This window comes from Parasteatoda tepidariorum, chromosome 6 (assembly GCF_982258835.1).
Source record: "Parasteatoda tepidariorum strain Cologne lab strain chromosome 6, Ptep-v5.0, whole genome shotgun sequence".
In the NCBI taxonomy this organism is placed as follows: Eukaryota; Metazoa; Arthropoda; class Arachnida; order Araneae; family Theridiidae; genus Parasteatoda; species Parasteatoda tepidariorum.
Window position 1 is genome coordinate 50,457,907 of NC_141760.1, and position 12,733 is coordinate 50,470,639.

Below are 12,733 nucleotides of genomic sequence, written 5' to 3' on the forward strand. Positions count from 1 at the left end.
CTACTCTAAATATGTCATTCATTTTTTCAAGCCTCTACTCACAATATATTCTTTTTCAGAAATACATAAATATTTTTTTTTTTTTTGAATTTATATGTTTACATTTCATTTAAAGTTCCTAAGGGCATACTTTAAATACTATTAAAAAAAATAATTTTACATTTTTTTTTTAAATTACTTTTTGTTGAAATAATTTTTTAAGAAAGTGTCTATTTAATTATATGTATTGCGAGCAAAAAGTTTGCAAAGAATGAAATTTTAATGAATTTTGTATTTTAATAAATTAATAAATTCATATTATTAATTTAGTTATTATTGACTTAGTACAGACTTTTCCCAGAGGTATGCATTATTTTCTTATTATGGAATATAATTAAAAATAAAGTTTCAAGCCAAAACTTACTTAGATGAAGAGCTAATATTCTATATTAAGTTTTATATATAAATTTTAGTTTCTAAAAATACTTTTTCTTTCAGAAAATAAATATATACGGCTAACCTATTTAATGTGATATATTAAATAACCCTCAAAATTTCTTTACATTCTGCAATACTTAGTTTTAAAACAATTTGAGAGTAAAAATAATGTGTTATTTATACTTGCAACAAATTTAAAACAATTCTTCATCATGTTATACGTCTAGCCTAAATTTCTATTGCTAACAAAATTTAAATTTTAAATATAAAAAAACAGATGAATAAAATTAAAATAAGGAATGTTTTATGTATCAGATATTTTAAGACTTTTCAAGAATCATTTCAGAATCAAAATACGCCTTTAAGTAGCCTATTACTTCCAAAGATGCGTATAAAGGTAAAATATTTGTCAAAAGATATCGCTTTGATTGTGCTATATTATAAAACTTATTTTTCAAACCACTTGTTTTATTCAAGCTATATTGTAAATGCTTAAGCTATTTTAAATTAACAATTATGAATAGTAAAAGCAAATGGTTTTAAATATGAAACGATTTGGATTATTAAAAGCAAACGATTTTGCCAACGTAATATCTCACTGTATAAAGCTTCCTATTTCAGTTAATAAATGTAACTGTAATAACTTTATTCCTTTCATCCAACGATAGTGAAATCGAATATTTATTACTCTGTTACATTTCAATAAATAAAACGCACTTGTAGTGTATCCATTTCTTTGTTATGTTTTTACCGGAAAAAGTTTTTGTTGCAGCTATTCATAACATTATTTATCATTTATAGTATTACTAATTCGTGAAAACCAACCAAATGAAAATCTATCAGCTAATGTCCTGTGACTATGAAATAGATATATGTAGCAAATATTGTTTTGTATTGTATTAGCAGTATTTAGATCAATCTTTAGAGTGCAAACAATTGACATTATATTTTTTTTTTCTTTTTTTACAGGTCGATTAAACTCTAGACAGAAATCTCAAGATCAAGTGCAGCAACCACCGTCTCAACAGCCACAGTACGCAGGTGGCCACCACTTCCGGGAAGCCCCGGGGGATCGAGAAGATTGGGATCCTGGGATGTTGGGATCTGATCCACCAAGGCGATTACACCAACAACTCTCTGGACTCTCTTCCTCTAACTCGTCCGATGATGAAGATGCCATTAACTCCGATGCTACTTACACGGGATCAGAAGTTGCACTCGCTCGTGACAGTACCTTGGTGTTGCCTTGCAGACGTAATTATTTATAGCACATTCACTTAACGCTCTTTTTTTTTATTTACAAATGTCAAAACTAGATTTCAATTTTTATCAAATTTGTCAAATTTATTTCAAATTTGGTTAATAATAAAGAAATATTTATTTATCAAAAAGTGTGAGAAATGCTATTTAAATGAAAAATAAAATACAATTTTAAATCTAAACGACTCCGATTGCACATTCACTTAACGCTCTTTTTTTTATTTACAAATGTCAGAACTAGATTTCAAATTTTATCAAATTTATCAAATTTATTTCAAATTTAGTTAATAATAAAGAAATATTTATTTATCAAAAAGTGTGAGAAATGCTATTTAAATGAAAAATAAAATACAATTTTAAATCTAAACGACTTTATAAAATCCGTGTTTTTATGATTGTTTGCACTCACTCGTGACTGTACGTTGCTGTTGGCATGCAGTTATAATTACGACCAGTGTGGTTAAGAAACCATGAATACAAAACTATAGGTTTTTCTTTAACCATTCGCATTTTCAAGCATTTACATGGTTTCAAAATCGTGAGAAAGAAATTTAACTGGGCATTGGGATCTAGGCTTTTTGTTAAATAATGGGCATTGGAATTAGGTTGTGGTTAAGTTGTGTTTTATCAAATGAACAATGAAATGTGGTTTTATTAGTTTATCTAGTTGTTTCCCCTTATCATGAGAGTTGGGAAATGCTTGACTTTTTTGTATTAAGCAGCTTTATGGTGCTGTAATCTTTGAGTGAATGAGAGTATCTTATTCGTATAGCCCAAGGTAGCAAATATATGTTAAAAAATTATCATACCATTTATCTTTATTAATTACTTTTACTTGTTGCAACATTATCTTCTGCTACTATTATTGCGTCATTGATTTTGTTTAAGTACACAGTTAGAATTTTCATACTGAAATTAAGGTAAAATTTCCGGCAGCAGATTGTCCTTCATTAACCGTAAAGTTTACGGTAAAGGACATTTTTAACATTAACGGTTTTGAAACCGTTTACGACTAGTATGGTAAAAAAAGCATGAATATAAACTATACAGTTTTTAACCATTTATAACTAGCGTGGTTTCAAAACCGTAAAAAAGAAATTTAACTCGACATTGGCGATAGTTTAGAAGCTTTATGGTGCTGCCATCTATGTGTGAGTGAGAGTATCGTATTCTAATAGCCCAGGGTAACAAATTGGGTAGTGCAAGACACGGAAAAGTCTTAATGTGTTGATGGAAACATTGTGGTGTCAACGCTGAGACTCGAACCCAATTCTGTCGGTCAAGAGATTGACAGACTCTCGGCTCCATCTGCATGAAACTAAGGTGCTTCATTAGGTGGGTTCAGTTGTTGCTTCGTGCTTAACCGTATCAGATGAAGGCACTTAATAAACCATTTTTCTCACAGTTAACAATTTGAATATCATTTTATTTGTTACATGACTGTTTTGCGTGAATATATTAAAATAACAATTAGGTAAATTGTAATTCAACCATTTTCCCCACTGAAATTTCTAACAGTGTAATTAATTTACACATCGGCTAAATAATCTGCAGAATATTTGATTTCCACATTTTAGCAGTGCATAAATGAAAATACTTCGGTATGTTTTTAAATAATTTATCATTTAAAAAAGGAAGAAACAACTTATACTTTAAAGCGTATTCCATAAAGACATTAAAGTGAATTTTCTAAATGCAATTTTGGCTCTTATCCAATCAGTAAAAAGCCAATTTGAATCAGTTGTAGAAGCCAACCGAAGTTTTCACTTTCAAACTTATTTCCCCATGATAAATCATAACAGTGATGGGTGATAACAATTATCCCCTAACCACATACAAGAATCTAAAAAATGGATGCTTTCATCTCACGGAATGGACAATCAGCTCCGATGGTTTTGGCACATAACCAAAATAAAAAAGAATTGAAATAGAAAACTTGTACCATGTGTAATGATCCGTACCATGTTTTGTCGCCTAAAATCACTCAGACAAAAAATGGAAGAAAACGATTTTATAGCGAATGCTTCACAAGAATAATTTGATGACAGAATAATTTAGTTCCACATTATAATTTCTCTTTGTACTTATTTTTTTTTTATTTGAAAAATTTGTTTGCCAACTTTCTTGCTGACTGGTAAATATTTACCAAATTTTGCTGATATTTATATGCTATTGTTAAAAGCTGCTGTTCTAGAAAAAATTTAAATTATATTTCTTAAAAACTTGTTTATGTTTCTCCCCTAGACTCTAAACTTATAATTTGTTCTTTTTTTGATCTGCATCGTTAAAAAAAATTATAATAAAATATTAAACAAAAACTTGTTTCCTATCTAATCAAACTATCAATGCTGTTTACAGTGGGACAAAAAAACGAGTCGGTTAAGCTTTTATTTGACAACAAAGTACCAGAAAGAGTTGGGATTACGTGAATTTAAATAGGGGGAGGGGAGATACAAGTAAGCAAAAATGCATTAGTTGAACAAATAAAGATTTCTTCAATTATTTTTCTCAAAAAAAAATAAAAAACAATTGTGTCGATGTATGCGTTTCCTAATATTTCATAATATTTTTACACAATATTTCCCTTAATATGCTCTTAATAGCTATTAATATATATTTAAAATTCTCGTAAGGATTGAAGCAACAGAAAAAAAACATGTATTGGGAATCCATAGATTAATGTCTAAACGAGGAAGAAGCAAAAAGCTATCGAAAGCTGTTGAAACAATTGAGAGAAAAATGAGAAGAACCAAATCAAAACCAGTTTGATTGTGTGATAAAACTCAAATGTATTTTCAATAATCTTCTCCTTGTTTTTTCCGGCAATCAAACGAGTTCTCATTTTTCAGTCCTACTTACTTCTGTAGTGATTCGTTTCAATTCGATATTGTTTTAGGTTTTTTCCTCGTTTAAATAATAATTTGTGACACCTAACTTACAAAATTTTAACAACTAGAACAAGGATTCTAAATATGCATACATTAAAGGCGAAATATATAGAACACACTGCACAGCTCCATGCTTCATGAATTTGATTCTAAACGTTGTTTAGGATCTTATATATCTAGTTTATTTATTATCATTTCCAGAGATTTTGGAACCCTTCTCATGTGTGTGGGATGTAGAATATGCTGACAAGTATTGTTTTTTTTCTCTCTGGTTTAGGTCTAATGGATAACTCATCCAGTCTAGTCACCTCCCATAAGCTATCGATGGGTAAGACCGGTAGCAAAGTGCCACAAAGTTTAGGAGCTAATAACAACGCTCTCAATACCGGAGACAACATCCAAGAAAACCAACTGAGAGAAAATGAGCAAGATTTTGCCTCTTGCTTGGCAAGGACACCCTCTGGATCCATTTTTATTCCCAGCGGTGAGTGACTGGAGTTTAATCCTATAATTAAAACCTAGACCCATAAACGTTTCATATCATTATCTAGGACTATCGAAACCAGAACTTCAATGCAATAGTCAGCGTCTGATCAGAGTCAGCCAGTGCAACACCTCCTAGAAAGAACAGGCCTCAGCACGGGTTACCATAAATATCCCTTAGTAGTCCAAACGTAACTGTATTTTCAACCACTGCGCAGCTTAGTACTCCTAACGTAATGACATCTTTCTTATTTTTCGTCTACTGCGCAGTTAACTTCGTCACATGAGACTAATAAATTGATCCGTGCTGAAGCCTTTCTACTTCTAGGAGGTGTTGGCCAGTGGCGTTATCGCCAGAAGATACGAAACGTGTAAAAATAACAACAAATCGAAAATAAGCGCAGTACAAATAAACACAGATGATTTCTTCATCCGTCTTTCAATGCGTAAGAAGATTCAAATGTTTAAAGCACTAATTGCTTCAATCTTCGTCCATCCAAGAGCCGTGGTGGTTTATGGAATAGAGCCCTCGTCTCCTAATGAGGTGGGTTCGAATCCCATCGATGGCTAGTCGATTCGAATTCCGCACCCTGTTCACACGACTTCAGTGCTGGTGTAAAATATCCTGAGTGGTAGATCATAGGTTAGAGACCCCTTACCGTCAGGCTAATCATGGGAGGTTTTTGTTGTTTTGCTCTCCATGTAACGTAAATGCGGGTTAGTTTCATCAAAAAGTCCTCCACGATGGCAAATTTCTTCCAATACTTGATCCAGGAGTTCCCTTATCTTTTTAATTGCTTTCAAAATTGCAAGGCTACGGAGTTGAACATTGGCAGTCGCGAGCCCTAAATTGGGTTGGCTGTTCTCTCAACGATGGTTATAAAATAAAATAAAAAATCTTAGCTCGTCAGGGCTACAGTTAGGATCAGCATGACGATGATTGAAAAAGGGAACAAATTTTTCAATTATCTGAAAATACAATTATCCTATGAAAAACCTATGCAAATATAACCTATACAAATAGCCTAAAATAATATAGAAAAGTATGAGTGTGATTAAAAAAATCAAACAGTTAAGCCACTCTTTCATAATTCGAAAAAAGGTAAGAATTCAAATTTTATTAAAAACAATTACTAGATACGTTAAAAATGCTTTAGTAGACTTTTCTTTTCAACGCAGTTCTTTTAAATTTTCTTTTTGAAATAAACCGTAATTACAAATTAAATTAGATAAGACATATTACATAGTAAATTCAACAAATCAAATAAACGCATTTTGTAACGCTACCATTAAAATTATTCATTTATGTATGTCCACATATTATGTTCACTTCACTGTTTTAAACTTTCAGTAAAGCTCACTTATTGTTATTATCGCTTCTCTAAACTTTTAAATAAAAATTTTACTTTTTTATTCATTCGCAAACATGCATTTTGTTTGAAAGTGTTCTTCATAATTTACTAAATTTATTTTTACTCGAAAATATTGCCGCCTTTTACTTTTTAAAAGCGGAAAATACATTTTGAACTGAACCTTTCAAAACTAACGCTGGCATCATTCAAAACACCATAACCTTTAAAATAAATACGGATGGACGCAGAAAAATATCGTCTGAGAAAATCATTACTTCTTCTTTTTCAGCGTGGAATTTCCATTAGTACATGCCTTTGGTTCGATTTGGTAAAAAGTTTTTCAAAACACTAATCGACTTTGTCGTCGACGACTACCCTTTTCAGAACTTTGATTCATTTGACGAAAATGAAAACTATATTTTTCTTTCTTTTTGTATTTTATAGTATTTCAAAGAATGTTTCTATTTGTCACTGTACGCCATTTCATCTTCTACTTTTTTTTAAATTTTTCCTCTTTTAAATTATATGTGCTATTTCATTACTATAATTCTTTACTCAAGGATTGATTGAATCTTTAAAGAAACTTATTTTTCATTTTTTCCCCCTATGAAATTAGAATTGTGGTTTTAAGAACGATAAGTTATGTTGCAATTTAGAGAAGCGATAGAATTTTTCATTTACTGATAAATAAAATTTTAAATACTTAAAATATAATTTCAGTTCAGCAACTAAAACTAGATAAAAATAACAATAAAAAATTGTTCAATTTAGCACTCAATTAAGGTTGCAGGAAAATTGCACCATATAATTGTTCAAAGAATCAATTTTATGTTTCAACATCGAATCAATTTTTCTGAGATGATGGAGATAGAAAGTAGTAGGGGAGAAATGGCCAAAACCGTGCAGTTGGCTGAGGCTGGGACCCAGATTACATAAAAAAACAGCCTTTACATTGCAATTGTATGTATACATATATATACTTGAATTGATAATGCTTGAAATCTTATGCCTCTGCTTTTTAACTGAACTACTGCTGCCATTTATGAGAAATCGCTTGAAATTAGTCGCAGACAGACACCCTGCTAGTTTGATACGAATGAATGAAAAACATAGTATGCTATTTATGTTCGCCTGCGTTTTTAAAAATTCGGTTAGAGAAGTAGTGATTTTTAATTCGTTAATTTGACGCCTGAAAGCAACGTCACGCGTAGTCAAATCATAGCACTTGCTTAAACCACGATTCAGCGACCAATTAGATTTGACACAAATGAGTGACGTCGCTTTCAGGTATTTAATGAAATATAACCTGAAAATTGATATATAACATGATAATAAACCAAGCCCAAAAGTTGTATCATTAACGTGCCAAATACAATAACTTAATTAAGCACAACCATGTGATTTCAAAGGTGTTCTTCCTCTCGAGTTGCAAGTACCCAAACTAATTTTGCAGTTTCTTATCGACTTAAAATTTATTTTAGGTGATTAAGTATCTTCTTAATGTGAATACTTTAATGGTAAAAACAGATTTTATATCACATTTAAATTATTCTAGGTCTTTTTTTTTGTGTTTAATGGCTCTTTTGGATAAAATTCGAGTTTTTAAGTCGAATATGACACAAAACTACAACAATGGGGGAAATGAAGTACTGCAGAGCAACATGATAAAAGTTTCGTTTGTTAATCTTCATTAAAGGAGGGCCATAATAATTATTTGTTGTCATAAATAATTATTCCAGAAGGTGCTCTAGTTGTAAACTAGTAGTAGTAATGGGCACAATGCACAATGAGCAATTGGTGACGGTTTGGGAATCATCCCTGCTAGGATAATCTGAATTTCAGGAAGTAAAAAAGTATTTTTATTTCATTCTTTCTATTTGCATAAAAAGGGGGTCTTTGGAATATCTTATTTGATTATCTATAATTTCACAAAAATCAAAAATAAATCGGATAAATAGTTTGAGTATCGAAGGGAAAGGGACGAGGTTGAAAAATACTATTTCTTAGAAAATTCGAAAGGTTCGAAAATTCCTAATTGCGGCAACTTTCGCAAAGTTTTTTTTGTTGCGACTAAAATAAATAAACAATCAATTCATCAAACATTGCGCGGTAGAATTTGAATTTGCCCCGCAGAAGAATGATCATTAAAACACAATGTTCCCTGTAAATCATCGAAGTCAAACATCAATGTCAGCGGTCATTGTGCCGGTGGATGACCACTTCAATCAGCCTGTGAAGAGACCGAGTGTGTGCAGTATCGGTTCACGTTAAACTGTTCTGCAGTAAAGTGCAGGACTTCGTGCACTGGTCGTCGGGCTACTGAAGCGGAGGAATCATCCCCTCTGCAGAGGATCTAATGTAGGTCTTCGGATCATCCTCAGAGATGTTTCCCAGACCACACCAATAACCCGTTGGGCAGCTCTAGTGCGACGTAAATAAAACTACGATGACAGTAATTTGAATTTTGAACTCCCTTCTTCAAAGGTGAGACGAGGAATTACACTTTTTATTCACCCTTCAGTTTATAAGCCTTAATAATTTTCTTTAAACTTAAGCTGCACAGAACTAGGTAGTCAAAATCGCTCTAAAACTCAAAAAATGACACAAAATTTAAAGTTGGTTTAAAATAAAACGATAAATTAAAACTTATACATTATTTAAAACTTTTGCAGGGATTAATTTTATTTATAAAATTTAGGCGATAGTTTTTTAGTAATGAAACCTAAGGTAGACTTATTTTTAGTATTTCTTTCAGGTACTTGAGTTTTTTAACTTGTCATCAAATTAGTAAATGGTATTTTCTTTCCCTACTTTATTTTCAGATGTTCCCAAGCTATCCGCATCTGCGAAAAAAAGTGATACAAATGCTTCTCATGGAACTTCGCACCATGTGGATTCAAAAAATCCTGAAAGGCAAGTAGTAAACTAAACTCTTATTAATTTAATGATAAGCATTACTCAGTAGTGGACTTCAAACTATTTAAGAAGTAGTACGCTTATTAACTTTATGTGTCCTTGTATCAGGGTACATATAAAAAATCAAGAAAAGAACTGTTTTGAGGAAACAGAAAAAGTTTTGTTTTTGTTTGAAACATTTTTTTTTTATTTAGTTATTTAAGAAAGAAACCTTACTTGCTGGTTTTAAATCTCTAACCTTGTCTGTCAGAGTTAAGAGAAATTAGTTAGAAACTTAAATTACCTATTAGTTTAGAACTTCTCATTAAAGTTTACTTAAATTGGTGTTTTACTAGTGTTTGTATTTTGTCTAGCTTACTGCTTCATGTAGGAATGAAGAAAACCGCTTCAACCGTCTCAGAAATGCAAACAGACTTGTTAATTTTTTCTTTCTCCTAAGCTTGGAATTGTGGTTTTAAGAACGGTATATAGGTTATGCTGCAATTTTAAAAAGTAAAAATATTCTACAAGTGCTAATAAATAGAATTTGAGATATTTTAACCTCCTCACTTCTGAATCATAAAGGAATATTGCAAAAATATATTTTGCAGTTCTGAATTTCTATTTTATGGCCCTAAGTCATAATAAGATAAATAAAATATGAATTACACTGCTATTGGGCTAAAAATTTTAGGTACACATATGTGGACCTCTGGTTTTAATTAACCCCTTCCCAGTATCGCCCGAATCCAGTTTGGGCGCAGTATTTGGGGTGCCCGAACTGACTTCGAGCAAGAGAAAAATTAACGTTTCTATTTTGTGAAGCCCAAGCTGAAGTCGTTTCTACTTTAGGATACTTAATTCGCTATTTTTCTAATAGATGGCATTAGTGATTTTAGTTTTTCACTGATTATGACTTTAGCTGAGAGAGGGAAAATGTGGGTCGGACACTTTCCAGAACACATTCCACCAACAGGGAAAAAATCTACTCCAACCAGACAGAGTTTTATATGCTGTCCTAAATATAAAGAAGGGAAGAGGATGGGATGTGAGGCACGAGTTAATTGCAAAGCGTGCGAAATGGGCTTGAGTGCAATACCAGGTTTTGGGATACACCATACTGTAAAAATTTGTAAAATTTATGTATTGAAAATCATATTGTGTTTTTATTTTATACTAGTTATGTTGCATTTAGCTTCGAAATTTTGTTTAATTTGCTCTAATTGAATATGATATGTGTGTAATCCATTACTTTTTTTTATGTGCATGTAAAAATTATAAACACAGCAGTTATTGCATTTAAAATTTTAGTTATTTAATAAAAAACCATTTTTTAACTTTTATAATAATATAAAGAACAAAATTAAACAGTCAAAAAAATGTTCCATTTTTGGTCCATTTTTCTGAAATATGTTAAGGGATTAAGTACAATATAATATACAGTATAATATACAGAGTTAATTAAGTATAATATACAGGGTGTCCTGTAAATGTTGCGACAAACTTCTAATGAAAGTACATCATAAGGATTAAGAATTACCTAGGAAATCATCACTGGAAATATCATCTTACGATGCCAGGGGCACTTACCTATTATGGACATGTTGTTTGTGTACCAAAGGACTTTTTACATGCGAAACCGTCAATGGGCTTACATGTGTATACACGTTGGCTTTTAAGTGGATAACCAGGATCAAAATTAGAGCACACAGCTTACCATCAGTGGTTTGAAAAATATTCTTACCAACTGCATCTTCAGTGAAATATATTAAAGTTTTGACTTGCGACCTGTTATTCCAACTGTTAGATATATGTTACCTAAAATTATCACTCTAATCTCGTTATTGGTTATGAATCACATGATTATTTACAATTATTTTCATCTATATCTATTACAGTAAAAGAACTATTAAGCACTACAGTTTCTAATAAAGGATCAAAATTAGAGCACACAGCTTACCATCAGTGGTTTGAAAAATATTCTTACCAACTGCATCTTCAGTGAAATATATTAAAGTTTTGACTTGCGACCTGTTATTCCAACTGTTAGATATATGTTACCTAAAATTATCACTCTAATCTCGTTATTGGTTATGAATCACATGATTATTTACAATTATTTTCATCTATATCTATTACAGTAAAAGAACTATTAAGCACTACAGTTTCTAATAAAACTTAGTATAATATAAGAAATATTTAAAATTTAAGTTTTAATCTCCATAATTTTGAACTCTTTTATTCTTTCTTCTAGTAACAATCAAATATTGTGTTTAGTTAGTTTTTTGTGACATTATGGTAAAGTCAACTATTTTATATTGAAGCTAATAATAATAATTTGTTGATTCAATCTTTATTTTGATTTTTCAATTAATTATCATTTTTTCTAATTTAACTTTTTTTTTGTCTTTAAATGCAGGTGTCATATGTCATATCCTTCAACAGCATCTGTGCCTGGTATCCCCGTCCGCAATAACCTGAGGCGTCCACTGTCCAGCCGATTTAGTCATTCACGATTTCAGTTTAGAAAAACATTATCATCTCGATGTAGTTGGAAATGCACTGCTATTATTTTCATTTTTTTATCATTGGTTCTTTTAACTTCCCTAGCATATTTCATTGGTAAGTCAAATTTTATTAGTACATTTTGCATGTTTATTCATTTTTTCTTTTTTTTAATAAAACAGTCTTAGTATGATATGTGAATGATATATGTATGTATGATATATAGTATGATATATGATAATGTGAAAAGTAAGTGTCTGGTAAAGATTAACAAATTATTGTTTATTTATTTCTTTTACTTTGTGTCATTAGTTTAATGATATTATCATCTTTTTTTCTAATGATACTGTTTAGCAGGGCTGATTATGCTCTGAAAGAAATCCGGATTTTTCACTAACCGTGATCCGAAAGTTTCCGGAGATCGAAGGTCCAGAGGTTTATAAAAATCATTGATCCCAAAAGTTTCCGGAAATCAAATTTTGAAAGGTGGAACTTAAAAACACATTTTATTTTATTTGTTTGTAAGGGAGAGCCAGATACTTTATAAACTTTATATTCAAGATTTATATTAATTTTTTATCAGTAAATAGTTATCATTATCGTAAACTCAAGAAAGAAAGACATATTTGTAAATTTCAATTATTTCTCCAGGTTATCATAGGTATGTGTAAATGGTAAAAGTATAAGTAAAATTTTAAATATATTTTAAGTAACTAAGAAAGATTGAGAAAATGGAAGAAGAAAAACCTGTTTACATTTTTTTCCATTTAATCTGTTTTTTTTTTTTTTTTTTTACTCAAGAAATTTTCCGGAATTTTGACTTGGGCTCACAATCACCCCTGGTTTAATGACTTTCGAAAAACTGAAACGGTGGTAGAGATTTGATTGCATATTTTGTTATGTTTTTAATAGATAAAAAAGAAAGAAAGAAGC

General features: G+C 30.8%; 1 protein-coding gene across 7 annotated transcripts in view; it reads left to right on the top strand.

Annotated features, from left to right (window-relative positions):
- Positions 1–12,733, top strand: part of LOC107447687 (teneurin-m) — a 402,481-nt gene that overhangs the window by 354,536 nt on the left and 35,212 nt on the right. For all 7 annotated transcript variants that reach the window (XM_087165830.1, XM_043040120.3, XM_087165832.1 and 4 more), the window contains 4 exons: positions 1,387–1,671; positions 4,843–5,049; positions 9,223–9,313; positions 11,715–11,917. In XM_087165830.1, the coding sequence (XP_087021956.1) occupies positions 1,387–1,671; positions 4,843–5,049; positions 9,223–9,313; positions 11,715–11,917 (786 nt within the window). The remainder of the gene's footprint in view (positions 1–1,386; positions 1,672–4,842; positions 5,050–9,222; positions 9,314–11,714; positions 11,918–12,733) is intronic.